At 56.6% G+C, this 27,340-nt stretch overlaps 9 protein-coding genes across 9 annotated transcripts; 8 read left to right on the forward strand and 1 right to left on the reverse strand.

The window, feature by feature from the left end:
* Window positions 1-258: 258 nt before the first annotated feature.
* N657DRAFT_314034 (GroES-like protein) lies at window positions 259-1,693 on the forward strand. The gene is made up of 4 exons (XM_062786756.1): window positions 259-554; window positions 630-1,052; window positions 1,127-1,439; window positions 1,515-1,693. Exons 1-4 carry the CDS (start codon window positions 381-383, stop codon window positions 1,616-1,618), a joined length of 1,014 nt encoding a protein of 337 aa, XP_062650383.1. The 5' UTR covers window positions 259-380; the 3' UTR covers window positions 1,619-1,693.
* A 454-nt stretch (window positions 1,694-2,147) lies between these two features.
* N657DRAFT_314059 (Metallo-dependent phosphatase) lies at window positions 2,148-4,131 on the forward strand. Its single transcript, XM_062786757.1, has 7 exons — window positions 2,148-2,463; window positions 2,644-2,685; window positions 2,751-2,856; window positions 2,936-3,469; window positions 3,523-3,595; window positions 3,649-3,698; window positions 3,756-4,131. The coding sequence occupies exons 1-7, from the start codon at window positions 2,308-2,310 to the stop codon at window positions 3,776-3,778; spliced, it is 984 nt and encodes a 327-aa protein (XP_062650384.1). The 5' UTR covers window positions 2,148-2,307; the 3' UTR covers window positions 3,779-4,131.
* A 1,040-nt stretch (window positions 4,132-5,171) lies between these two features.
* Window positions 5,172-7,121, forward strand: N657DRAFT_689099 (uncharacterized protein; the record flags this gene model as incomplete). The annotated part of the gene is made up of 3 exons (XM_062796976.1): window positions 5,172-5,240; window positions 5,426-6,532; window positions 6,604-7,121. 3 exons carry the CDS (start codon window positions 5,172-5,174, stop codon window positions 6,958-6,960), a joined length of 1,533 nt encoding a protein of 510 aa, XP_062650385.1. The 3' UTR covers window positions 6,961-7,121.
* Window positions 7,122-10,405: 3,284 nt separating this feature from the next.
* Window positions 10,406-12,789, forward strand: N657DRAFT_314115 (uncharacterized protein). The gene is made up of 4 exons (XM_062786758.1): window positions 10,406-10,818; window positions 10,875-10,958; window positions 11,021-11,183; window positions 11,235-12,789. Exons 1-4 carry the CDS (start codon window positions 10,724-10,726, stop codon window positions 12,564-12,566), a joined length of 1,674 nt encoding a protein of 557 aa, XP_062650386.1. The 5' UTR covers window positions 10,406-10,723; the 3' UTR covers window positions 12,567-12,789.
* Window positions 12,790-13,640: 851 nt separating this feature from the next.
* On the forward strand, window positions 13,641-18,980 carry N657DRAFT_615537 (ARM repeat-containing protein). Its single transcript, XM_062790468.1, has 2 exons — window positions 13,641-14,135; window positions 14,199-18,980. Exons 1-2 carry the CDS (start codon window positions 13,925-13,927, stop codon window positions 18,671-18,673), a joined length of 4,686 nt encoding a protein of 1,561 aa, XP_062650387.1. The 5' UTR covers window positions 13,641-13,924; the 3' UTR covers window positions 18,674-18,980.
* A 175-nt stretch (window positions 18,981-19,155) lies between these two features.
* On the forward strand, window positions 19,156-20,799 carry N657DRAFT_643402 (L domain-like protein). The gene is made up of 5 exons (XM_062792548.1): window positions 19,156-19,271; window positions 19,399-19,439; window positions 19,536-19,796; window positions 19,867-20,001; window positions 20,076-20,799. The coding sequence occupies exons 1-5, from the start codon at window positions 19,193-19,195 to the stop codon at window positions 20,301-20,303; spliced, it is 744 nt and encodes a 247-aa protein (XP_062650388.1). The 5' UTR covers window positions 19,156-19,192; the 3' UTR covers window positions 20,304-20,799.
* N657DRAFT_670595 (histone-fold-containing protein) lies at window positions 20,140-21,290 on the reverse strand. Its single transcript, XM_062795549.1, has 4 exons — window positions 21,178-21,290; window positions 21,040-21,125; window positions 20,888-20,978; window positions 20,140-20,818 (listed from the first exon to the last, which is right to left on the reverse strand). Exons 1-4 carry the CDS (start codon window positions 21,239-21,241, stop codon window positions 20,484-20,486), a joined length of 576 nt encoding a protein of 191 aa, XP_062650389.1. The 5' UTR covers window positions 21,242-21,290; the 3' UTR covers window positions 20,140-20,483.
* Window positions 21,291-21,799: 509 nt separating this feature from the next.
* N657DRAFT_679506 (voltage gated chloride channel) lies at window positions 21,800-24,639 on the forward strand (the record flags this gene model as incomplete). Its single annotated transcript, XM_062796193.1, has 5 exons — window positions 21,800-21,982; window positions 22,049-22,064; window positions 22,121-22,402; window positions 22,455-22,525; window positions 22,582-24,639. 5 exons carry the CDS (start codon window positions 21,800-21,802, stop codon window positions 24,637-24,639), a joined length of 2,610 nt encoding a protein of 869 aa, XP_062650390.1.
* A 1,026-nt stretch (window positions 24,640-25,665) lies between these two features.
* Window positions 25,666-26,704, forward strand: N657DRAFT_314316 (cysteine dioxygenase type I). Its single transcript, XM_062786759.1, has 2 exons — window positions 25,666-26,107; window positions 26,184-26,704. The coding sequence occupies exons 1-2, from the start codon at window positions 25,826-25,828 to the stop codon at window positions 26,547-26,549; spliced, it is 648 nt and encodes a 215-aa protein (XP_062650391.1). The 5' UTR covers window positions 25,666-25,825; the 3' UTR covers window positions 26,550-26,704.
* Window positions 26,705-27,340: the final 636 nt, after the last annotated feature.

Raw genomic sequence — 27,340 nt, forward strand, 5'->3', positions numbered from 1 at the left:
CAACGATCACCTCTTCGTGCCTCCCTTTTCAGGTATTCCAGAAACTTGGAACAAGTGGCGCCTCTATGACTCGTGTTCTTCAATCCAGCTCCACCCAGAACGGTCAGTGTCGAACGTCGACGCCCACGGCTTATAAATGATCTGAGCTGTATCTCACCCATTTATTGCCCTCCCGCCTTGTTGCTCCCATCCGTCTTGTCTCGGTTTGCACTTCTCACTGCCGGTTGTTTCTCTTTCGTCCTTTCCGAATAGCCGACACCCCACATCTCCCAAGAAGCCTTACAGCCGCGAATACACGCTCAAGGCCATCCTGGAGAGCGAAGAACTTCTAAGTTTCGCATCGAGAGTCCCCTTCACGTAATACCAGCAGCGGAATACCCATGTCCATGTCCTCCACGATATCCGCGACCCCTGCCTGGGTCTTGACAGGGCAGAGTGGCCCCTCGTCACTCGAATACGTCTCCGAATTTCGGCTCCCGCTGCTCGAACCAGGTGATGTCCTCGTGCGCCTCCTCGCCGCGTCGCTGAATTACCGGGAGCTGGCCATTGCGAGGGTACGTCTCTTTTCCATCAACTAATGATTTGTCCTTCCGGGACTCAGGGAGATGCCTAACGAGTTGTGTCAACAGGGGAAGTTCGGCCTCTCCCTAGCAACCCCCATAGTTCCCTCATCCGACGGCGCAGGCGAAGTCTTGCAGGTTGGCTCGTCTGTGAAGGGTCTCAAGCCTGGCGATAAGGTTGTCACGCATCTGACTGTCCATCAAGACGACAACGCCCCGGCTACCTTTGCGGATATTGCTGCGGGTCTGGGACACGGCGCTCATGGGGCACTGCGGAAATATGCTGTTTTCCATGAGAGCTCCCTGGTGAAGATGCCAAATACGCTATCGTTTCGGGAGGCGGCGACGCTGACATGCTCGGGGCTGACGGCCTGGAATGCGCTGTTCGGGCCTGGGCTTGCTAGGGCGAGGGTAAGGGACGCTGGGAAGGCGCTGGAGGGGAAGTATGTCCTTGTGCAGGGGAGCGGGGGCGTGAGTGTTGCTGCTTTGCAGGTATGTCCTGTTGCTCGTTTGCATGGGCTTCGAATGGAACGTGGCTGGGGTGGGCATACTGACGGGTGGGATAGTTTGCTCTTGCAGCCGGCGCAACCGTGATCGCCACCACGAGCTCAAATCCCAAGGCCGAGAAGCTCTCCACACTGGGGGCGCACCACATCATAAACTACAGGACAACCCCAAACTGGGGCGAGGTTGCGAAGTCCCTCACCCCGAATAACCGGGGAGTCGATATCGTCGTCGACGTCGGCGGGCCGTCGACCGTATCCCAGTCACTGAAAGCAGTGACAACAGATGGCCTTGTTGCGCTGACGGGATTGCTCGGTGCACCGGAGGATGCGCAGGTACCATCTATCATGGACGGACTGACGTATCTCTGCACGACGAGGGGGTTCTTGTTAGGTACGCGAGAGCAATTCAGGGAGATGAATGCGATCATTGATGAGAAGGGGATCAAACCATCGTTCGATGACCGGATTTTCTCATTTGAGGAGCTTAAGGAGGCTTATGAGTATCTAGAGCAGCAACGGCATTTTTCGAAGGTTGTTATTGACATCGAGTGACTACTATAGTATACGGAGTAGACATAAGCTTACCTTCCGGGTTTTACATGCATTCAATACCCTTCAGGTTGTGATGTAGGAAAACTGGGATGAATTCCCCTGAGCTCGATCCATGATGATCCTTCGGAGGAGCTCTCGCCAAGTCTCGCTTACCACACCGTATTTGGTAGACAGTGGGGCACTCTTGGCGGCATCAACCGGCCATCCTCTCACACGGAAGTAGCCCCCGTTCTCGCAAAACAACGGACCTTCTGCGACCCCTCTCATCACATTCGACCATTCCAGATTGTTGCCTTACCTTCATATCGGCTTTTAGTGACAGCAGCGCCAGTCGAAATCTTGTCGAGTCAAGTTTGGTGTTTCTTTTAAAAGCCACCTCAACTGTGACGTCTGCCTTTAACTATCCAACAGGCTCAAACGTCCAAAAGTACCAACTCTGCTGCACGGCTGCCCCTGCTCAGCCGCTGCCCACTTGCCCACCTGCCCAATTTTGACCCCCTAGACAACTGGACCCGCGCTGCGCCGGTGTGCAACCACGAACGTGCCAGTGGACACAAACGTCATTGCTTCTATTCCTCGCAACCACATCGCCGTCAGACGCGCCGATTGCAATCCGAGCTCAACCATACCATCGCGTATCACGACCCCACCTACCCTGCGCCGAACCAGCGATACCACCAATTGCCAGAATGGATACAAACATGGAGGACGTCGGGCGCGTGCCCACAGAGCTGACCTCGTCCAACCTTGAGCCCGCCACGATCCCGACTCTCGATGGCTGGATCGAGAGCTTGATGCAGTGCAAGCAGCTCGCCGAGTCAGATGTCCAGAGACTGTGCGATAAGGTTCGTCGTTGGGTTCTCGAGCCGCCTCTACCCCTCCCCGCCCGCCTGGTATCACTGCCGACATGTCTCCCTGCTCCCTTGCCTGGACACCTACCTACTTTCCGATGCCATCGGGCGAGAAAGCTTAAGTCTTTATGCGCGTTGTATTCTGCCATGCGTGCTAATTGTCCCCATCGCCAGGCACGCGAGGTCCTGCAAGAAGAGTCCAACGTACAACCCGTCGTATGTCTGCCCTGCTATTCGCGACACCATCGAGACGTCTCCTGGTCAGAGACTAATTCTTCCAGAAATGCCCCGTGACCGTCTGCGGCGACATTCACGGCCAGTTCCACGATTTGATGGAGTTATTCAAGATTGGCGGGCCCAACCCGGACACCAACTATCTCTTCATGGGTATGGCGCGGCCGGCAGATTGTTCCCAACCGATAGTGTCGACGCGAGCTTGATGTTCTGACGCTTGGGTATTGCACAGGGGATTACGTCGATCGGGGGTACTACTCGGTCGAGACGGTCACCCTGCTTGTGGCGCTTAAAATCCGATACCCGCAGCGCATCACTATCCTGCGCGGCAACCACGAGTCCCGCCAGATCACACAGGTCTACGGCTTCTACGACGAGTGCCTGCGCAAGTACGGCAATGCCAATGTGTGGAAGTACTTCACCGACCTATTTGACTATCTCCCCCTCACCGCCCTCATCGACAACCAGATATTCTGCCTGCACGGCGGTCTCTCGCCGAGCATCGACACGCTCGACAACATCCGAGCCTTGGACCGGATCCAGGAGGTGCCGCATGAAGGTCCCATGTGCGACCTCTTGTGGTCTGACCCCGACGACCGGTGCGGCTGGGGCATCTCGCCCCGCGGTGCGGGGTACACGTTCGGCCAGGACATATCAGAGGCATTCAACCACAACAACGGCCTGACGCTGATTGCTCGGGCACATCAGCTCGTGATGGAGGGATACAACTGGTCGCAGGACCGTAATGTGGTCACGATCTTCTCCGGTGGGTTGCAAACGACGCTCAACTGCTACCTTCTTTTGCTGACACCACAGTAGCTCCCAACTATTGCTACAGATGCGGTAATCAGGCGGCGATAATGGAGATCGACGAACATTTGAAATACACCTTGTATGTGCTTACCAGTTGCGTGGTCTGATCGACGGCGCTAACCAGCTCCGCAGCTTGCAGTTTGACCCGTGCCCAAGAGCCGGTGAGCCCATGGTTTCAAGGAGTAAGTCCCTCCTCTACTTTTGGTCACGATTCAAACATTATTAACTGGACCTTGTAGGGACCCCGGACTACTTCCTGTAATGGAGTTGAGCCAATCCTGTTTTCTAGCCATGCAGCCGCATAGAGCTGGGACCAGTTTAGAGGGGAAAGGCGTCTGGGGATATGTCGACCCAGGTTTTGTCCTCCACATCCTGCCGCCGCCACAACGGGCTGGGCGGTGGAGGAGTGACGTGCACTTGATGTATCAAGAGAAACCCGACAAAGACGGTTACTTGCTCCCTTCTTTCTTTCCCCTTCTGTGAAACCCGGGAAGAAATGCCCGGGTTTCGGTCCGGGTAACTGAACACACTGAAACGGGAAGTCAGCTGCCGGTTGAACCTGGGGCTTGCTTACCTATTTTTGTTGGAAGCCAGCTCTCGTTATATACCTAAAGGGACAAGATGGAGAGAAGCCAGTTGTGCTATGCGACTGCGGCCGTCTCCGATATCAGTTGCGAGCGGTTTCTTGTCTGTTGGTCGCTGATTTTTAGAGGCCGTTGTTCATGTGAAGTGCATTGAGTCCTGAGAGGCGATTATGACGCTGACACGCACGGTTGGATGGGCGAAAGCCTAGGGGCTGGTCTCAGTCATATGGTCCGAGCAAAGCACCAGTTGGAATTTATCCCTCCTTCGTTCCCTCTTCCCCGGTCTTTTTGTCGTCCTTCCATTTTATTATCGTCCCCTCTCATGTCCGTTCATCTCTACGTCCTCATCAGATTTCGCGGCTTTTCATCATCAGTGGCTGCCCAATGGGTCGTTATAAGAGATGGCCAGTATGTGGTGGGTTGACGACTTCAAACTCAAGATCTCAGTGTGCCTCTTCGACGCATTTCGTCGACTCTTCATTGCGCGAAGTCTTCTCAGCACTGATGCGCTACACGAGATGGCACGACCTTCGGTGGGGACAATATGCCCAACATACCGGCAGAGGTACAGGGAAAGATGGCCATAGCAAGCAGATGCGCTCAGACATAGATCCAACATCCGCGGCACCCAATAGCCATGTCCACAGACGTATCCAGCTGTACATCTGATCAACGAGTTGGCGGACGGGCCATGGTCCTTATCTTTCCTTGGGCACTCCGCAACCACTGCGTGACGGTAAAGCCATGCGATCGAGCACTCACCACCCATATATCTCTCACCACCATAAATGCAGATGATGTGGCCGGGACGCAGGTCACGGCTCAGACTGAGCTTCCCGGAGACCCCGCTTGCACTTGATCGAGGTCAAAGAACCATAATAAGTGTGCAGAGCATCGCACTGGGACAATATGCATGCACCTCCCTCACACCCTCGCCTCCCCGGATGCAGTCCGCTTGTTTTCTGCCTGACACCTTTCTTTTCACAACTGCGATCGCCATCTCATTACATCTCATTTCAACGTCTGCTCAGGTTTATTCGCTCCTCTTGAAGCCTGGCAAACCAAGGTACAATGTCGAGCCGGACTACATCAAGCGCGGCCGCTCCCGCAACCGGGTCCGGACCCGGCTCTGGGTCTGCGGTACGTCTCAATTGCTGGGGAGGAAAGCAGCAGCTGGCAAAATTGTGTGCTGCGTGAGAATTGTGAAGCTCTGGTTGATCCATACGCCGGAGCTCGAGACATGCCGGACACAGCAGATGCTCGCTCCCACCACCCCTCCCTTCCACTCAACCCCATCCAGTACTAACGGCTCCTCACCATCCCAGGCCTCACAAGCCGGCCCGCCCTATGCGCCGCGCACGGCAGCCGTGGGCGGCATCCCGAACGCCGAGGTCGACGGCACCATCAGCGGGGTGTTCGTCGTGCTGTTCCTGATGGCCGCATTTGGCAACATCACCGTCTTCCGCCGTAACCGCCGGCAGGGGTATAAGTTCCTGTTCTCCGCCCTGCTCGTCAAGTTCAGCGTGTGGCGCATCGCCGCGCTCTCGCTGCGCATCGCCTGGGCGGCGCACCCGCGCAACATCCGGCTGGCCATCGCGAGCCAGGTGCTCACCGCGGCGGGCGTGCTGATACTGTTGCTCGTAAATCTCGTGTTTGCGCAGCGGGTCGTGCGGTCGTATCATCCCTTCTTTGGGTGGAGCCGGCCGGTGACGGGTTTGTTTGGGATGCTGTTTGGCAGCGCTGTCATGGCCATGGTTGCGGTTGTGACGGCGACGGTGCAGAGCTTTTTTGTGATTGACGGGTCGCCGCCCAAGATTGCGGACCGGACGGTGCAGCTGGTTTGCGGCACGTACCTGGCCGTGTACGCGTTCCTGCCTGTGGTGCTCGTCACGCTGGCGGTTTTGGTGCCGAGGAAGGTCAGGATCGACAAGTTTGGGGAGGGCCACTTCCGCACCAAGTTCGGGTTGCTGACGTTCACGGCCTCCCTGCTGACTCTGGGCGCCGTGTTCAGAGTCGCCGTCGCCTATTTCCCCCGTCCGGTCGCGAACCCGGCATGGTTCCATAGCAAGGCCTGCTTCTACTGCTTCAACTTTGGGATCGAGTGGATAGTGGTGTTCACGTACACTGTGTCGAGGTTCGACAAACGTTTTCATATCCCCAACGGAAGCCGTGCGCCGGGGCACTATTCGTCCTCGTGGGCTGATTATGGAATCCCAGGCGGTCCGGTGGCGCTGGCTGGGCCCTTCGGGAAGTTGAGGAGGAGGAAGCAAACGAAAGCCGAGATGGAGGTGGTTGCGGACGTGGCAATGCCGCCGGTGGCAAAGACGCCGAGCCGGTGGAGTGTCATGAAGTCTGGCAACTTCTCCTCTTTGTCGCTACCAGGCAGCACTTTGGTGGACGATGAAGATTGGGAGACGGTGACGAAGGTGATGGTAAGTTCCTTGAAAAGCAAAGCGTTCCTCTTCAGGGTTGAGATGTGCTGACGGTGAATCTATCCGCACAGCAAGAGATTTATGGCATCGACGAGGAGGCTCAACGCCTCGAGAGCGTACAGAAGCCGGGCCCGCTGCCTCGTATCAGAATCAGCCGGTCGGGAGATCTTGTCAGAGGTCTGCAAAAGCGTGCCTCTACTGAGACATGGGCCTGGCTAGCAGGTGTAGAGGACCACCACGACGGCGAGGGATATGGGCCAGAAAACGGTGCCTCTTCTGCGGCCAGATTTTCGGCGAGTGGTGTTAGAGACGGTGCCTCTTCGGCCGGGGGATTCTCGTCAAGTGATGTCACGGAAGGGCGCGACGGTGCCTCGACTGCGGCAGGCAACTCGTCAACAAGTCAGGGTGAAGGATCCAGGCAGGCGTAAGCAACGGGGGCCCATTTGGAGCTGTTCGTGTTCGTTATGCGGCGGTGGGTTTATTGATGTTTTCTTTTCCAAACCAGTCAGTGCCAGTGGGTCGGGGGAAGAAAAGCAGCTTATGGTCAGACGAGGAGCGATTTCTTTAGCATTTCGAGGGTCAACGCTGCAATTAAACTGAGAGGGTATGGAGACGTTGCGAGTACAAAATACGCGCAGATGCCATGAGGGTAGCAGCGCATATGAGAGAACAGTGGCCGCTATTCAACAGAAGAGCGAGGTTGAACGAACAATCGACACCTCTCTCTCATTGCTGTTGAAGCCCAGGAAACCAGCCACGTTGACGGCCCTCCACCTCCAATTCCCTGAAGACCGATTGCTGCCCTGACGGCCAGAAACCAACAGCCCTTGGCCGGCTACCATGTTCACGGCAGAAGCCATATAAGCCGGGCAACAAAGGCGTTCAGAACACTGGATCTCCTTGGCACGCAGGCAGCGAGGGTAAGTAAGGTCAAGGTAGCTTTGACCATTCATGCGTACCGTGCCCGGCTGAGGGATCATGCGGACGAAGTCATAAACTCAAAGGTTATCATCGCCGACAGATCGGATTGCATCACACCAGGTGTTAGTTTCAATTACCGCCCTTCATCCACACTGAAATGCAAGATGCCCCTGTACTCAGGAGACCTATTACCCAACCATTGGACCTGTCGCAGACTCGTCCTTGGGATCTCCGCGCCCGCCCCCGTCGATTACTTGACTCCCGTTGCGATCTGCTGCTCTCGGCCACGGAGACCGGCGAACCTTATGGGACAAAATGTAACCAGGACTGCCGGCGGTTTGGCAGCCCTGGCAGTCCCGCTGGTGCCGATCCAGTGTCTGGATTCACCCAAGGTCGTCTCATTAAGTGTGTCTGTTCCTCCCAAGAGGTAGATGTGATATCGGATGACTTACACTTCAGCAACTACATAGGTGATCCGACGACAGCATAGTCGTTTGCAGGAGAGCGTGTCAAACAACCTGGGGAAGGATGTATAGGCAGGGTGCCATCGCATAAAATTCCCGACAGGCGCGGGGCGTGATCGCCGCATGTCTGAAACCTCTCCACGGGACCAGCCCAGGGCAATCTTTCAGTAGGAATGCGGAGGAGGACCCGGCTTATAGTTGCCAACCAGGTGTAGCCGTTTCGAAATCAGAGGACACCCGTCCAAGCTCGTAAGAAGTATCAACGGGAACCGGACAGACAAACGGGGAATAAGTGGTTGGCACACGTTTCAAGGCCTGGAAGCCAATGTTTCGCGGCGACATGATAACGTTAGCCAAAACCGGAGCAACAATGATCTGTTGCCAGGGACGTTGGGAGAGTGGACAGGCCTCTCTTTGAGGCTCAACTTCCCATGTCTATTGAACGTTTGTCATAGAGGCGCTCCTACGAAGTCAGGGGCAGCATGATATCGTCGTCACTGGGGCTGACTTGAGGCTTGCTGGAGGGCTGCAGTCCCGATTTGCCGGACAACATTGACGGCTTTGATTTGGACGGTCTGCGCGGGCAGGGAAAGGCGGCTGTACACGCTGCGACGTGAAGAGAACGTTGGCCTCGAACCATTTGTAGCAGGAGGGTGTCATTTTGGTTTGATTTTGCGCCTTTTCCCGCCGGGCTTCGGTGGCTGGAGCCTCAGATACCCAACACCAATGACAGGCAGTCAGATCTCATTCCCTGAGGCATCGCGTTCAACTAGCCAGTCGTCACATCCGCCTGCACGAGGAGCGCTTATTTATGCTGTGAAAAGGCACGTGCATTGATCGGATATGAAACGAAAACAAACGGCTTCCCAATGCGTTGTTGCAAGGACGAGGTTTCAGGAAGATTTGTGTTCAGTTTAGGACATCTCAGAATGCGCCGAGTCTGGAACCGCCTGATTCCACGATTCCAGGGCTCCACGACGCCATTGGGTCAATGCCCCCACAACCATGTGCTGAACCTCGGAAAGCTCCCGCACACCGAAGCTTGAGCTCCAGCTCAAAAGCTAGGCTGTTTTCAGATTCCGAGTCTACACGTGTATGTGAATCACTTCTATGGACGAAATACCTCCGTACCAGCTCTGTCTACACTACATTATTTGTCAGGCTGGCTTCAAATATCGTTTTGGAAACAAATTCAGTATTCGTTCGTCGGTCTTACGCAAGCTTTAGCTTGGGTTGCAGTTGGAGTTTTCGTTCAGTCACGTCGTGTGACCGTACGACAGGCACCTATATGCAAATTACAAGTCGCTGAGCAAATCCGATAACTACCGTAGGTGTTCTCACCTGCTCTGAGATACTGCGGCATAGTTGATGATGACACGCATCAGAAGCTCGACGTAAACCTTGAACGAGCGGCCTGGCTCTCGGCTTGACCTGTCTGCAATGGCTAGCTTGTCTTGACAGATAACTCGACAGGCGGACGTTGTCGTTCTGCACAGGCAGGGGCCAGTCTATAGTTGCGATGCCAAGACCTCTTGAGCTCCCAATGTTTGTACTGCCTAGTAACTACCGTGGAGCGACTGCATTGTCTGCTGGTTGCATGGCGTTTATGCTTACCACCCTCATCTTGGTGTTCCTCCTGACCGCCCATTCTTGCCACGATGGCATTGCCATTTTGTCCCAAGCCTCCTTCAGTTTTGAGACACGGTGACCAGAAGTCACAGCCTGGAGAAACAACACGAGCAGGTACGGATTACAGAGGTGCAATTACTCACCGAACAGGGGGGTCTGGAAGCTGCTAACCTTATGAGGAAAGCCGCGCCCAGGGACCTCAACCTCAAGCGAAATTGGACATCGTGGGTCTGACACCAATCTCCCAGTTTCGTTTTGCTGAAGACGCCAAACCTGCACGCTTTTGTCTCTTCTTCGATTCTCGCCAGCCGCTTTGCTTCTTCAAGCTCTACTGAGGGGTGACAAAGAACAAATTTGGACCCACGGTCCTCCAGACCTCCACACCAAACAGGCTCGGCTCGCTCCTTCTATTCTCTCGTTTTTCACACTCGTTTCGACCCGACCACTTTCCCGCTCTCCCGCTCCCGCTCATTCGCTTCCCTTGTTGGGTTCCGAAAGCAAACCCCCACCCAAGAGGGGATTGGAACCGCCGGTTCGCCATTCGCTCCTTCGCGTCTCTTTCTCGCGGCTGCCTTGGGGATCCTGCACCTCACCGTCTCACCTTGCCCACGGACGGTCCTGCCGCATCGTGCCTGCGCTTCTATTCGAGTGGATTTGAGCTGCGTCGACCCGTCGACGAGAAGAGCAAACAGCGTCGCCGCCGTTCCGGGTGGAGACTGTCTGCTTTACCTCGAACTGTTGCCGCAAACTCATACACAAGCTCTCTGCTTAACCTTGCGCGGCGGGCAGGCCGATCTCGGTCGTTGCCCCCTAATCAAAACACGCAGGCCAGCGCTCACCGCGTGGAGGAGTGCTTCGTTCAATCGCAGGCCTTCGTGGTATCAGACCGCCGCCAAGCTCGCAGCTACATTGCGAAACTGCCCAGCACCGGAGGCCCATGAGCTGTGGCAAACCCGAGGAACGACCATGAATACGGCACAGCAGTGACACAACTACCGGGAACTCACTGACAATCGAAAGGACAATCAGAGGCTCCTCAACTGGTATCAGCTCGAGAACCGGAGAGATTTTCGAGAACGTGGCAGCCACCTCGAGTCATAGACAGTTCGGGAAGAGGCAAGGACTTCGCAACACCTGAGCCTCTTTGCTGGCCCTCTTCTCGACGCCGTCGGCCGCCATGTCTGCGTGCCTATCGCTCAAGGGCTCCAAGGCATGCTCTGCCTTCCAGTCGGCCGCCGTGTCCACCACGGACAACCATGTCGTGGGGCTGTTGTATGTGCACCAGAATCCGCGTGTCGTGGTGTGATAAACTGACTCTCTTCCTGCAGTCCCTTTCTTCAGTTTGCGTCCAACGTAGACATGCTTGACGCGCTTCTAACGTCCTACGTACAGACCGATTACGTCCGGGAAAAGTCAGTGCCCCCAAGTGCCGAGGCAGATCTGAAGCTCGGGAAGGATCTGACAGTTCTGCTAGGTACTCGACTCTCCTTGGCTGCACAAGCATCGACTACACCAACACAAGTGACCTCTATGCACGCTTCACGACTACAGTAATCTGTAATGCTATTATCCAGAATTCCATTCGACCCTGCAACCTCGCGGCGGCAGACTCTCGACCTGTCTGCGCCGAGACATGCGTAGGTTGAACCCCGTCCTAAGAGCGAGCTCCGTGTTGATCATAGCTACAGGCACAATTTGCACAAGCCGAGGCTTATGTCCTGGCGGACAGCTCAGTCTGCCCCAATCCCGGTAGCAATGCGCAGTCGCAGATCCGGGCGGATTTCACGAACTGCGCCCTGCCTGACAAGTCGTTATCGAGTCGAGACTGCATTCCGGGCATCACAAACGAGCCCGAGAACTGCGGTTATGGCAACAGCACTATAGGGCTCTGTTCCTACTGCGCCGCGGGCGGAATCAACTCGACCGATACCTGCTGCTATAGCGCCGATGCCGAAACCCGCTGTGCCGGCGTCGTCCTCCCGAGTATCACACCCATCAATCTCCCGACAGTCACAGCAACGGCAACGCCAACTTCAACTCCTAATGAGGACCAGGCAGGTGGCGGTGGCGGCCTATCCGGAGGGCAAATTGCGGGCATAGTTGTTGGGTCTCTTCTGGGCGCAGCGCTCTTGGCTGCCATTATATTTGGCTTGCTTGTCTACAGGAGGAGGCGGGGTGGCAGCCAGAAGGGCAGCATTTTCAACCAGCCGTCGCCCGCTCGCCAGGGCCCGCCGTCGCAGATGGGGAGGACTGGCACGTCCGCTGGTTTTGAGGTGCTTCCTGGTGGAAGGATTGCCCGAATGTCGGCTCTCGAGGGCCATTCCGGCGAGTCGCCGTCGCGTCACACGGCCCGCGATACGCCTCGGTCTGTGCCAGGGACCGCAGGAGGGTATCGTACTAGCAGCAGGAGGAGAGTTGATGACCATTCATCGTCGGATGGATTCGGTGACAGTCCGGCATCTGACCGTGCCGCCGTTGGCGTTCTCCGACCGCCGCCGACAATGCTGAAGCGAAACGGGTCTCTTTCCAGCAATTCGGTCCTGGCGGGTGAGGATGTGCAGTCGCCGAGTTCCGGAGCCTTGTCGTCGCCGCAGGGAGTATCGAGTAGCCAACAGTCTGAGCAACTTCCCTTCTTCAAAGACTACTATTCTCAAGACGACATCCACCCCGGAGACCGGGTTGCCGTTCTCTGGGCGTACCAGCCACGGGCGGCGGACGAGTTCCTGCTGGATCGGGGCGACATGATCAAGGTGGTGGGCATATGGGACGACGGCTGGGCGACGGGTGTCATGGTGGACGAGCGGGCGGAGCAGTGGGAGGCGCGCCGCCAAGCTCAAAGAGACAGCGGGGTGTCGAACACATCGGGGCGAGCGCGCGACGACTCGCCGCCCGTCAGCGGCGAAATCAAGGCATTCCCGCTGGTGTGCGTCTGCCTTCCGGAGCACTGGAAGAGGACGATCGACGGCGACGGCTCGACCGACACGTCCAGCGCGAATCCGTACATGACGACGCAACCCTGAGCGCGCTTGCGTATGATGACGAACGCATTTTCTCTCGACTAGACTTCCAATGATGCTCGATGAACGCTTCGCTGGTTCTTTTTTGTTGCGGCATTGTCTACGGCGTTTTTGGGATCACGATATTACCTGGCTTTCTGCCCCTGGCGGTTTCTTGATATTAGCGATCTCTGGAGCTGGGAGATTCCACGAACCTCCGGCTACCGGTAGAGGCGGCTGTTTTCCTGGAATGGCTCCCTTTCCGGGGCCATGACGCTTGGGCGTCCCAGCTCCTCTCCGGCCATGCCAACACCCGGACCGGAAATGGACCGTCGGGTTAGGCTCTCGCATTGCGGCAGGACGCCATACTTTCCATTTCGTTGTTATTCTATATACCCCGGTTTGCCGCCATCAGTGGTGTTTGAGGCGTGGAAACTACTTTCAAGACCGGCTTCGTAAGGGAGATCAGATGCAGCTCCCTAGACGGGTGTCTTTCTCTGAGGAAGAGAGGAGGAGGGCAGCAAGATTTACCTTCCCAATAAGCTACCTGCAAGCTACCAGTGCCCGCTCAACGGCTATCGAAGCAGGACCATGGCCATTTCAAAACAAAGCCACAGATATTCAGCAGATATTCTTCGCCTACTGGTAGAGCCAAGTTCTCTTTAGTTAGACTTCAAAAGAACGAAGTAGCAGGGCACCTGGTTGTTTGTGATTGTTGTGTTCCCTTGGGCCTTAGTTATAGAGCGCGAGACGGACTACTGGATGGTTATAACAACTCGACCTACTGGGATATTGATGAGGTCTCAATGGTATGCTGAGAACACCTTTCGTGTGATATTGAAGGTAATTTGACAGGTAACGTCAGGTTGATATGAGCGACTTTGCCATACTGAATACACGCAACCAAGCTCCTTTATTGATGAGCTCGACTCTCCTGAAATGGAACCTCCGGTGAGAGCTCGCGCGCTAGTTGGTTAAGCTCCAGTCCAGCCTCCGCAGCTGCAAGGCTTATCTTATCTCTCCAGATCCATTCGCTGTCGTTGATGGAGGCACGAGGCAGACAGCATGGCCCGGGAGCTTCAGTTGTTGCACATGCCCCCGAGCTTGTGCTTGTCAACTGCACGTCGTGATCCTCCCGCCGAAGAATTACTTTGGGCTGGACGTATTACTCTCATTGCGTTATCGCCAAGACGCTCGCTCCCCTTCCGACACGCAAGGTTCTTGCACTGCTGACCGCCGACTGCCAACCGCCGACTGCCAAACTCACCGCACTTGATTCCAAGTCAAACGAGGCCCTTGGTCAAGATGTGCCACGACCCTCCGAAATTCTGCCCGAGGTAGCTAGAACTTGAGATAACAGGCATTGGAATCCCCCAACAACGATGGGCCAGGGCTTTTCCCTTGCCGCCCCCCGCGCTGGGGGCGCCGGCATCGATGTTCCAGAGCTCGGCGACTTGGTCTACGAACGGTCCGTCGGTACCGGAGGCTTCATGAAGAGTGTTCGAGCGCGGCATCACGATGGTGTTGTGCTGGCCAAGGTCCTCATCAAGCCATACCCCATGTCCCTGGACAAATACAAGCAGGAGATTATTCGTTAGGGAACCGGCTCTTGATCGCTGTGACAACTCAGTTGTGCTGATGTCTGTTGTCCTCCAGGCGAGCGACGAGTTCTAGCCGACGTGCCGAATGCCCTACCGTACCAACGAGCCATCGAGACCGAAACGAATGGATATCTTGTCCGCCAATTCCTCTACAACTCGCTCTACGACCGCCTCAGCACCAGGCCGTTTCTGGAAGACATCGAGAAGAAGTGGCTGGCGTTCCAGCTTCTGTGTGCCCTCCGCGATTGCCACAGCAAGGGCGTCTATCACGGCGACATCAAGACCGAAAACATACTTGTGACGTCGTGGAACTGGCTCTACCTCTCTGACTTCTCATCGTCCTTCAAGCGCGTCATGTTGCCCGAGGATAACCCCGGCGATTTCTCGTATTTCTTCGACACGTCTGGCAAGAGGACCTGCTACCTTGCACCAGAGAGGTTCCTGCCGCCCGGCGAAGAAGCCGACCCGAACGCCAAGGTGACCTGGGCCATGGACGTCTTCAGCGCCGGCTGTGTCATTGCCGAGCTGTTTCTCGAGACGCGCATATTCAGCTTGAGCCAGCTCTATTCGTATCGGAAGGGTGAGTACGATCCGAGCATCTCGCATCTGAGCAAGATCCCGGACAGGGACCTGCGAGAGATGGTTGTCCACATGATTCAGCTGGATCCCCAGAAGCGATACTCTGCCGAGCAGTACCTGGACTTTTGGAAGGGCAAGGTGTTCCCAAACTATTTTTACACCTTCCTGCATCAGTATATGGAGGTCATCACCGACCTCTCGTCTGGTCAATACGTCTCAGGAGAACCAGCAGGGAATATCAGCAAAGCAGACAAGCGCATCGAGCGGGTATGGCTGGACTTTGACAAGATTTCGTATTTTCTGGGCTACCAGAACGGCGAGAAGCCGGCGGAGGAGTCCCAGCTTTCCCCGAGACTCGGCCTGGGGAATTTCCCTGTGAGGCTCAATATTCCGAACAACGAGCATTACGTCTCGGCGGAAAAGCAAGGTTCTGCCGACGACGGCACACTCATCTTCCTGACCTTGGTTGTCTCAAGCCTCCGAAACACGGCACACGCCGCCGCGAGGATCAAGGCCTGCGACATCCTGCTCGCCTTTGCAGAGCGCCTGACGGACGAAGCAAAGCTGGACCGCGTCCTTCCATACCTAGTTATCTTGCTTAAGGACAAGTGCGACATGGTTGTGGTCTCGGCGACCCGGGCTATTACACAACTCCTCGACTTGGTCAAGGTCATCACCCCTGTGAACTCGCAGATCTTCTTAGACTACATCATGCCTCGGATGGAACCTCTGCTGCTGGACACCCAGCGGACGTTGAGCCCGATCGTCCGGGCGACATACGCATCTTGCCTCGGGAAGCTGGCAATCACAGCGGATCGCTTCCTCGCCATGGCTGCGACGCTGCGGGCGGATGGATCCGCCGCTCTGGCTGATCCTGAAGTTGAGCCCGGCAATGAGGCCGGGGCGGCCTTTGCGGGGCTGTTCGACAACGCTCGACGGGAGCTCGCCGAGATATTCGAGGCCCACACCAAGACTCTCATTGAGGACCCGGAGCCCTTTGTTCGAAGGGCATTTCTCACTTCGGTCCCCGACTTGTGCATCTTCTTCGGTGCTGCCCAGGCCAACGACATTATCCTCACACATCTCAATACTTATCTGAATGACCGCGATTGGATGCTGAAATGCGCTTTCTTTGACACCATCGTTGGTATCGCGGCGTTTCTGGGGAGCAATACTCTGGAGAAGTTCATTCTGCCCCTCATGGTCCAAGCTATCACGGATTCGGAAGAGCACGTGGTTCAGGGAGCGCTCCATTCGCTCGCGGAGCTGGCAAATCTGGGACTCTTGACGAAGCAGACATATCTCGAGCTGGTGGTGATTGTTGGGCGGTTCACAATGCACCCCAACATCTGGATCCGTGAGTCGGCTGTCGAGTTCATCTCGGCTGGCTCGCGCTTCCTGAGCCCAGCATACCTCAGGGTCCAGGTGATCCCCAAGCTGACGCCATACCTCAAGCCGCACAGGCTACCCCCTTTCACCGAACTTGGTTTGCTTGAGGCGCTTCAAAAGCCGCTATCGCGGTCGGTGTTTGACCAAGCACTGTTGTGGGCGTCCAAGACTGAGAGGGCAGCTTTCTGGAAACCATTTAAGAAGCTTAGGGATGCCGTATCGGGGCCCATCTCCTCCAAGGCAGACTTCAACCCTCAGGCCTTGGCCAAGGCAACAAAAAATGAGGAGGACGAGCAGTGGCTGAACAAGCTGCGGAATCTGGGACTTGCTGAGGAAGATGAGCCGAAGCTGCTCGCTCTTAGGGAGTTTATTTGGCGGCTGAGCCAGATCAAGGCGAGGGACTCGGCCGCGCAGGGTACAGTGAGCACGGCAGCGCTCAACAACATCATCTCGATTCGTAGCCTGGGTGTCATGCCGCAGACTGTCCTGTTCGACGAGGAGCCACTAGTCCCGCCAGTGATCGCCTTCGACCGGGATGCAAGCGCCCCGCGGACAATCAAGGACGCGCTTCTTGACGCGTCCATGTCGATCGATGACCCTGTCGGGAAGAAGCGGCGAGCGGCGTTGAATAACCACCGCGCTCGGCTCGGTAGCAGGAATAGTATGTCGCCGATGTCCGTGGACAGCAGGCGACCGCTGGAGGATGACCTAGTCGTTTCTCAGACGACCAGGAATGGGACAGGGCCATCCAGCGGTCGAACCTCTGTTGCTCAGGGCAAGCCTACCGCGCTCTCGCCTTTAGATGACGATGGGTCCGTTAAGGACGCTCCTTACGCGACAAGGAGAGGGCTGCGGCACCAGTCCAGCGCTATCAATCTTCTCAACCGCAAGGACAGTGGCAAGTCTGGCCCCGAGACCGGTACAACCGAGGCCAACGCCTTTGGCGAGGTCGAAGGACCGTTCAGGCAGGTTCCGACACGAATCACATCGCAGGCCGAGAGGGACTCGGCGCTGGAATACGCGGCAATACGGCTGCAGGCCAACCACACTTACACGGGCAACGACCCCAACATCCTCAAGATGCTTGATGAGATGTATGTCGACAACTACCCACATGACCTTTACGACTATGGTCCTTTTGTCACGCCGATTAGGCGTCAGAAAAATAATGCTTCGACGGCGTCTCAGTCGGCGGTTGACGACGTTTGGAAGCCGTCGGGCAAGCTGGTGGCGACGTTCTCGGAGCACGTCGGGGCGATCAACAGGGTCGTGGTTTCTCCCGATCATCAGTTCTTCCTCACGGGCGGCGACGACGGATGTGTCAAGGTCTGGGACACGGCACGGCTGGAGCGTAACGTCACTCACCGGTCGAGATTGACCCACAGGCACGCCGCGGGGGCCAGGGTGCTGGCTCTGTGTTTCATCGAGAACACACACACATTTGTCAGCTGCGCCAGCGACGGCCTCGTCCATATCGTTAAGGCCGATACGGTCCTCAGCGGCATCAACTTCCGGTACCCGCGACTGCGCCTCCTGCGTGAGTACAAGCTGATGGACGGCGAGTTCGCCGTCTGGTGCGAGCACTTCAAGCAGGACGCCAACTCGGTCCTGGTCCTGGCCACCAACAAGTCGGTCGTCCGCGGCATCGACCTGCGCACCATGACGCTCCTCTACAAGCTCGAGAACCCCGTGCACCACGGCACGCCGACCTGCTTCTGCATTGACCGCAAGCGCAACTGGCTCTGCCTGGGCACGTCGCATGGAGTGCTCGACCTGTGGGACCTCCGCTTCAAGATGCGCCTCAAGGGCTGGGGGTTACCCGGAAAGGGCTCCATCTACCGCCTGTGCATCCATCCGTCCAAGGGCAGGGGCAAGTGGGTCTGCGTCGCCGGCGGCACGGGACAGGGAGAGGTGACGGTCTGGGACCTGGAGCGCACCATGTGCCGCGAGATCTACCGCGTCGGCGGCGGCAGCAGCAACAAGGAAGGCCCCAGGGGGTACGAAGCGTGGGAGGTGGACGAGGACAGGCCCGAGGGCATGCTAGGCCGGTTCGCGACGCAGATTGAGCCGTCGGCGACGGGCAACGCCGACCGCGGCGTGCGCGCCATGGTGGTCGGCACGGGTGTGGCTGATGAGCAGCGCGGCGAGGTCAGGCACGCGTTCATTGTCACGGGGGGCTCGGATAAGAGGCTCCGCTTCTGGGACCTGGCGCGCATCGAGAATAGCCTGGTGTACAGCGGCCTGATGCCGGACGAGGTCCGCCCCACCTACACGGCCAGCCATCCCACGCCGTCGCTTACGCTGAACACGGAGCGGTGGCAGAAGATGACTGCGGGGCCGGTGGGGTTGGCGGTGAATGGCGGGACGGGGAGGAGTGGCAGGGGCAGGTCGTCGACGGCGCCGGGTAGTGCTAGGCCACCCAAGTCGACGGTTATTTCGTTGCAGCAGCAGCAGTTGCTGAGGAGGCATTTAGATGCAGTCGTGGATGTGGCGTTGCTGGAGTCGCCTTATGGGATGAGTGTCTCGGTGGATAGGAGTGGGGTTGTCTTTGTTTTTCAGTGAGTGAGGGTATGTATGTGTCTGTGCTTGGAAGAGTCATGGGGCTTCAAGGGAGAACAGTCGACCTTTGGGTCATTTAGGAGGTGGATATGGCGTGACGGGACATGGGTAGGGTTATTGAAGATGAAGGGACCTTGTTTTTTTGGGAATTTTGATCCTTGGTGCGAGATCAGAAAGCTTTATGAATGTCTGGCCCCCTACTCCGTAACATGTATTCATGATTGAGGAGGAGTGGGAGTAAGGGTTCAGTTGAGCAAGGCATAAATAAGGGTTAGGGTCACTTCTCTGTGAAGTGCCAAGCAGACCCGCCAAAATTTCCACTCTCAGCCTTGTGGAGCTGGCTTTGCTTCTCTGATCCGGAATCTTAATGACGGGCCTTGAATCCCCCATTCCCGACGACAGAGACCCTGACAAAGCCGGCCGCTCGCCAAGCTCTCGACAACCACCCGAACATCACGGAACCTAGCGAAGATTTAGAAGACCAAGTGAACGACAACTACAAGAGTAAAATAATCGGCCAAAATGAGGCTCACGGCAGACCTCATCAACAACTCCCTATCCTACCTCAACCCGCTCAAGGAGCGCGAGTTGGACCTCCGAGGTGCGTTGAAAAGAACAGATACTGCACAGTTGATCTATTTCAAGCTTGGCCGCAGAGTTCTGTTGAAGTCATAAAGAAGAAGACGGGGTTTATCTCAGCGTGTTTGTTTGCGCATCCGCATTTACAGGTCACCGAATACCCGCAATCGAGAACCTGGGCGTTGCCGGCGTACGTACCTTCTCTCTCTCTTTCTCTCTCAAAACGAAGAGGTCTGGTTGGGAGGCAATACAGTGGATGATTTGCTGGCTGACCACTGTGCTGTAGCCCCACGACGCCATAGACCTGACCGACAACGACATTCAAGTGCTTGGCAACTTCCCGCTGTCGCCGCGCATCCGCACCCTGCTGCTCGCGCGCAACCGCATCACGAGTCTGCAGCCCAACCTGCCGAATGCCGTACCGGGGCTGAGGAACCTCGTGCTGACGGGGAACAACCTGGCCGAGCTGGCGGATCTCGACGTGCTCGGCCGGTTTCCGAGGCTGACGCACCTCGTGCTGATGGATAACCCCGTTACGAAGAAGGAGGTGCGTTTTAGTCGACAGGCATTGGGGGAGCGTTGATGAAGTGGGAGTTTGCTGACTGGACGGGGGGCAGCATTATCGGTACTGGGTCCTCTGGCGGTGTCCGACCGTCCGGTTCTTGGACTACCAGAAGGTCAAGGATGCCGAGCGGCAGAAGGCAAAGGAGCTGTTTGGCTCGACTGAAGCCCCGACTGAGTTGGCATCCCGGGTAAGTTGCACCTCTCCCCTCCCCTGGGCTCGCCCTTGGAAGTTGGCCAGGTCACTGATACTGGACCCCGCTAGATAATGGGTATCAAGAGCAAGACGTTCGACGTGGGCGCCGCGAACGGCGCGGCTGGCGGGCAGGGGTCCAAGCTGTCGCGGCTGAAGCTTACCGACAAGGAGCGCAAGAAGCTGCAGGAGATGATCAAGAAGGCCGACAGCTTGGAGGAGATCATCAGGTTGGAGAAAGCACTCAATGAGGGACGTTTGCCGTCAGGAATTATGGTGGATGATGCGATGGAGGAGTGATGCTCGCACGGTGAGGGCAGGAAAATGAAGGCACGGTGCTTGTTGGCATGTGCACCAAACCATTGTGGGTATACGGAGCTAGGTCATCTGTCGGCGGTGTTGATATGTACGAGTACATCTGTGAAGAGGGATGCAGAGGTTTGATGTTAACTATCACGGCCGATGACAAGTCGCAGGCACCTAGCCTGTCATGTCAACGTCCCCGTCGTCCTGGTGCGCCTGTCTCATCTCCGTCTCGAGTTGATCGTTGGGATCTGCAGCGTCCGAAGACAAGACCCTGGCCCCCCGCGACAAGCCGTTTACACCGTTGCCGTTCAATACGGTCTTGGGTCGCTTGCCGTTGGGCATGCTGTCTGTAGGCCTCTCGTCCTCGGCGGCGGATGTCCCGGTGGCCTTACTGCCACTGACTCTGGCGCGTGCCGCGGTTGCTTTGGCCTTGACCTCCTTGTAGGAGCTTGTCTTGGGTATGACGTCCTCGAGAAACTCGAGGTTGTCCTGATGGGTTACGGCATTCGCTGGTGGTGTCGTTAGTGTGTTCTCCAAGCAAGCCGTCAAGAAAACGAGTAGGAAGAGGTGGTTCTTACCCATGTCCTTGTACTGAATATTCCTCCGCGGCTTGCGTTCCAGCTTGGTCATATTCTGGGCTTCACTGGTGAGGTACTGCACGAACATTTCCTGGGGGGCCATGTCAGCGGCGGTCCTGGGGTTCTATGTCAGACAGCCAGGCAAAACTTGCCGTCGCCAGGGTGATGACAAAGGCAGCGTTGTTGGAGCAGACACTGATGTCTGGGTCTACTGCGATGATCTTCTTGACTCGGGTGACTGAGAAGGAGTCAGCACGTTGGGTGAGCTATGGAAAGGGAGTGCCACTGACGGGGAAGTAAAGTCTGGCCGGTTACCTCCTTTCTCGGAGGGATTGCCGTGGTGTTGTAGGGCATTTTTGAGTGATGGTTCGAGAAGAGTTGTGAAGGATTTGGGTGAAGGCGAAAAGCCCACGGTCGAGAAACTTGGGACGGACTGTGGACTCAGTGGTGCGTGATGGTTTAGGCCGATCGGATGAGTGAACTCCCGCTTACTGTATAGGCATAGCCCCAGGAGTAGAACCACAGTTCGTTTTTCGGTATGTATCAAGTACCTACATGCAAGCGGCTAGAACATGGTATTTGACGAGGAAACGAGGTCCCGGGCCATCTAAGTGGACGCGCAGACGCGACCGGACTTTGCTGCCCCACTCAATCAGCTCTTGCCCTGGTGGTCGCCAAGACATCGGCAAGGCTGGGCCTTTCTACGGATAACTTGAATACTGTACCTATGTAAGAAGGGGCGGGCTTTGTTCAGTGCTGCTCAGCCTCGACACTTGGCCAGGTCAGCCTTGCTCTCGCCCTTAGCACTTGCCAACGACGAGCCGTCGCACGCATTGCAAACGTACCTTAGCACGATCCTGGAACCTCGATGTCGCCCAGATAGTTGACACCCGAAGGCGGCCACGGGGCGCCATGAATTCCGCATCGCGGTCTACATCCCTCTCGACCGTTCCATCGGTAGTGCGACGACCCTCGGTGAGCTCTCGACTGTCGTCTGTCGTCTCCATCGCCGAGCGCGGCGAGGTCCAGGATGGAGGGGGAATCGCGGGGCAGGATCAGATAGAGGAGGAGATTGCAAAGATCAAGCGCTACGAGGTTGGCATTGCCCGTCTTTCTCCGGTGCGCCCAAGTTTCGCCCGATTGACATCACCGTTGCTTTAGGACTTCACCACCATCGGTATGCAAACCCCAGAATAGATGCGCAGTTCGAGCCGATGAGTTGACATGAGGCAGACTGGGTCCAGGATGCTGCCCGAGAGCAGTTGCGGAGAAAGGCACGGCGGAAACGGCAGGCCGGTCTATACGGCTCCGGCCAGGTCGACTGGAGGCAGAAGATCCGGGAAGCCTACGATGCCGCTCAGGGGTGGATCGTCGTCACTATCATTGGCGCCGCGATTGGCTTGAACGCGGCGTTTCTCAGCATCATCACCGAGTGGCTGGCCGATATCAAGCTTGGCTACTGTACCACCAAGTTCTACCTGAACGAGGATTTCTGTTGCTGGGGCGCCGACAATGGTAATCCCCTCAGCTCATCTGTTTTATACGAGTGATGCTGACGGCACGGTAGGCACCTGCAATGACTGGCATCGGTGGACGGGCCTGGAGCCCATCAACTACATCATATACATCATATTCGCGGTTCGTCCCGCCAACCACTCGCCCGCAGCCTCATATGGGACACTGACCGGGCCCAGACGCTGTTCGCACTCACAGCCGCCACCCTTGTCAAGGCTTATGCCCCCTACGCAGCAGGCTCGGGCATTTCCGAGATCAAATGCATTATTGCAGGCTTCGTCATGAAAGGCTTCCTCGGCTTTTGGACCCTGGTCATCAAATCGCTTGCCCTACCACTTGCCATCGCGTCTGGCCTCTCCGTCGGAAAGGAAGGGCCCAGTGTCCACTACGCGGTTTGCACCGGCAATGTCATTTCCAGGCTATTTGCGAAGTACCGCCAGAATGCGTCCAAGACCCGCGAGGTCCTCAGCGCATGCGCTGCCGCTGGCGTGGCCGTCGCCTTTGGCAGTCCTATTGGCGGGGTGCTCTTCTCGCTTGAAGAGATGTCTAGCACTTTCCCCCTGAAAACGTTGTGGCGCAGCTACTTCTGCGCCCTAGTTGCGACGGCTGTCCTGGCCGCCATGAACCCCTTTCGGACCGGCCAGCTTGTCATGTTCCAGGTCAAGTACGATCGGTCATGGCACTTCTTTGAGGTCCTGTTTTACATCATCATCGGCGTCTTTGGCGGTTTGTATGGCGCCTTTGTCATGAAATGGAATCTCCGAGCCCAGGCCTTCCGAAAAAAGTACCTGACCAACTACGCCGTTCTCGAGGCCACCCTGCTGGCCGTTGCCACTGCCATTGTCTGCTATCCCAACGCCTTCCTGAGGATTGAAATGACAGAGAGCATGAAGGTCCTTTTCAGGGAATGCGAGGGCGCCGAGGATTACCACGACCTCTGCGACCCTGACCATCGCTTCGGCAATGTCGTTTCGCTGATCCTAGCCACCATTATCAGGATATTCTTCGTCATTATATCCTACGGCTGCAAGGTTCCGGCCGGTATCTTCGTGCCGTCCATGGCCATTGGCGCGTCGTTTGGCCGCACCGTCGGCATCATTGTCCAAGCGATCCACGAGGCAAATCCAAAGAGCGTCTTTTTCTCCTCCTGTGAGCCCGATGTTCCCTGCATCACCCCAGGGACATACGCCTTCCTCGGCGCCGCCGCGGCGCTTAGCGGCATCATGCACATCACCGTCTCGGTCGTCGTCATTATGTTCGAACTGACCGGGGCGCTCACCTACATCTTGCCGACCATGATCGTGGTCGGTGTCACCAAAGCCGTCAGCGAGCTGTTCGGCAAGGGCGGCATCGCCGACCGCATGATTTGGTTCAGCGGCTTTCCCTACCTCGACCACAAAGAGGAGCACAACTTTGGCGTACCCGTCTCCCACGCCATGATCTCCGACGTCGTCTCCATCCCCTCGACGGGCATGACCCTCAAGGCTGTTGAGCGCCTGCTCACCAAAGACAACTACCAAGGCTTCCCCATCGTCGACGACGAAACGTCAAAGATCCTCATTGGCTACATAGGTCGCACCGAGCTGCGCTACGCCGTTGACCGCGCCAAGCGCGAGCGCACCCTTAGCCCCCTGGCAAAATGCTCCTTTGCCACCACCTCTTCAAACACCACCGACCCGACCACCCCGCTCATCCACCCTTCGACCCCGGCCTCCTCCTCCTCCAACCCGCTCGACTACGCATCCTCGCAGGCCACCACAATCTCCTTCGCCCCCTACACCGACACAACCCCGCTCACAGTCCACCCCCGCCTTCCGCTCGAAACTGTCATGGAACTCTTCCGAAAGATCGGCCCACGCGTGATACTGATCGAGCACCGCGGCCGGCTGACCGGCCTGGTGACGGTCAAGGACTGTCTCAAGTACCAGTTCAAGGCCGAAGCGGCCGAGCACCACCTGTCGCATCCTCGCGAGGGGGACCTGCGGCGCTTGGAAGAGGAGGGCCAGGAGCGCGTGTGGGGCATGATTCGGGCCGCTGCGGGCTGGGTGTCGGATACGGTGGGAAGGGTGAGTCGCGGGCGGATAAGGCTAAGCGATTCGTGGGAGGGGCAGAGACGCAGGGGGAATGTACATCCTACTGCCGTGGGTGCTGCTGCTAGTGGGGACGGGGGGGTATTGGATGGGACAGAGGAGGAAGGGAGGGAAGACGATGAAGGTTTGGAATTGGAGAATCGGTGACGGATGGAATACCCTGGGCTTGTGGCCTGTTTGACTTTGATGCTGATGCTGATGATGTGTTTTGAGCCGTCCAGGAGTGAATTAATTGAGATATGAGTGAAGGACAAATAGAGTCTGAGTGCCTGGGTCAGAAGTGTCTCAGTCCTTGTACCAGGCATCAATTCCGGCATCTGCCCGGGGAGAATGGGGAGCATGTACGACCCTCCAGCACACCAAGTATCGACAGGCTTGACAGGACCGCAGGTCTAGGGCCTGCTTCTGACAAGCTTAACAAAACGGTAAGTGATGAGAAACCAAGGACGACACCCTGTTCTCGGAGATCTCCGAAGGAGAGGGCCATCACTGGAGACAAAGGTCACGATGCAGCCTGTCTTTCCGTTCCCAGCATCTTGTGATAACAGCGATGGACTTGAGGATGGACAACGCTGTCGGAAAGGCAGACAAGTGTAACATTCCAATCCTGTTGGCAGGTGTAATAGCGGTTCTGAGATATGCTCCTGAGAGTCCAGGGTTCCTGAACACCGCCGTTGTCATCGGCCCTCAAGCGCGGAGACTGTTATCATTTGTGATCTGGAAAGTGTGAATGCGTCGTGGTCGAAAGACTTCGCGGTTCTGGAAATGATGAAATCTCGCCTACTAACGTATCCGTCTCTGGCAATACATGGCGATTGAGCCTTTGCGACTATGTGACGATTATCGCCGAATCGTAGCACACTTGCCAGTTGCCAACACTGACGTTCCAGTTTCTCTTACTCATCCCGGTCGGTGCGTTGGGTGTGGTGTCTCGTCTTCCAAGGCCTCATCCAGGTCACATGGCTGCTTTGCGCAGATGACCCACCGAGATCGGGGCCAACCGGGCCCGTAGCGCAGCGCGCCCCGGAAGCACCAACTGCCCCGTCGGCGACCACGCTCAACACCGCCATTCCCTGCCATGTTCCCCATCAACGTATCCCAAGCACCTGCCGCCATTCCGAGCATCATCTCATCGACCATCAACCATCCCCAGACACTGTGATAACAATTCAACGACTCCATCTTCCGTCATCAGCAGCATCGAATCCATCGGCTAGCTGAAAAGTCCTGTGGATCCACTCGCACCCAGCGCCATCGGACCTCCAAATCGTAGAAGTCGAACCCTCGAAGCGCTGCCTCGCCGATCACCCCTGATAGCGTAGTAGCCCCCAACATGGCGGTTGGCATCATCAACAGCTCGGTGGCGAATGTGTCGGCGTACCCCTGCCACGCACCAATGGACACCAACCGGTTCGACGACCTCGTCCTCGGCCTGAAGGAGGCCCTCGGCACTTGCTCGGGTCTCACATCAGAGGATGTCGACGTCGACCATCTCCGTCGATTGATGCGTGACTATGACTCGGATCCGAAAGAATGGTCGAGGTACGCCATGGGCGATGAAAGCAGAGGATACACGAGGAACCTGGTCGACGAAGGGAATGGGAAGAGCAACCTGGTCGGTTCCAAGCCGAAACAGACACACTCCGTCTGTCTGTTGTTTGTTTACTTTGCCCCTGACTGACCGAAAACAGCTGATCCTCGTGTGGTCACCCGGCAAGGGCAGCTTGATCCACGACCACGGCAACGCCCACTGCCTAATGAAAATCCTCCGGGGCAATCTGACGGAAACGAGATACGCCTTCCCAGAGGGCGACGAGGAGAAGCCAATGCGCGTCATATCGGAGAGGGTTCACCAGGAGAACGAGGTGGCATACATGGCGGATGAGCTGGGGGTGCATCGCGTGTCGAATCAGGGCAGCGACTTCGCGGTTTCCCTGCATTTGTATACCCCGCCCAACGTGGCCAGAGGGGGATGCCACATCTTCAATGTTGAGACGGGTAAGAAGAGCCATATCAAGACGTGCGGATACTACTCCGCGTATGGCAAGAAGTTGTGAGAGAGAAGTTGGAAAGCGGTTCGGTTCTCTAGGTACTGGTGCCAGCGGCGTTTAGGGGTGGTAATGGTACTTGATGATGAATCCAGTCTTTCAGAGAGACAGCAGAATGGAACATCTACTTCCCTCCTGATAAAGCGTCATCAGAATATGCGGTCAGGCGCCTGAGTGTCGCTTGCGGCTTGGTGCGAACATCACTGGATTCTGGCGATTTCCCAAAGAGGAAATGATAAGTGTTCCTTCTCAAGGCTTGACGACACCAACATGGCCGGGTAACAGATTCGGAAAAGCAAATGCGGTACCGATGAAAATGTCATGAAAATGGTATGAATGTCAACTGCAAAAGCTGCTCTGAAGACAGGAGAACGAGCGTGAGAGGAGAGGAATCAGGTCGACGTTGTCGACCTTGAGGAGGACTGCTTCCGCGCCATTCCTTTTGAAGGTCTAGCGCGGATTGCACCATATCACGTGAGCTGACCCCGACCGACTACGATGCTCGACCAACTATTCCAGACCTCACTTCGAGACGGCGACATCCCTAATCAGTGGAGGAATGCCAAGATAATTCCACTGAAGAAGCCCGAAAAGAGCGACTACACACTGGCCAAAGCCTGGAGACCTATCTCGCTACTCTCCACACTTGGCAAGATACTGGAGGCAGTCATTGCGGAACGCCTGTCCTACGCGGCAGAGACATTTGGCTTGCTACCTGCGAACCACTTTGGAGCCAGGAAGAGACGGTCCACTGAGCAGGCTCTCCTACTGCTGCAAGAACAAATCTACAAAGCATGGAG

This window comes from Parathielavia appendiculata (genome assembly GCF_033297405.1).
Source record: "Parathielavia appendiculata strain CBS 731.68 unplaced genomic scaffold N657scaffold_3, whole genome shotgun sequence".
In the NCBI taxonomy this organism is placed as follows: Eukaryota; Fungi; Ascomycota; class Sordariomycetes; order Sordariales; family Chaetomiaceae; genus Parathielavia; species Parathielavia appendiculata.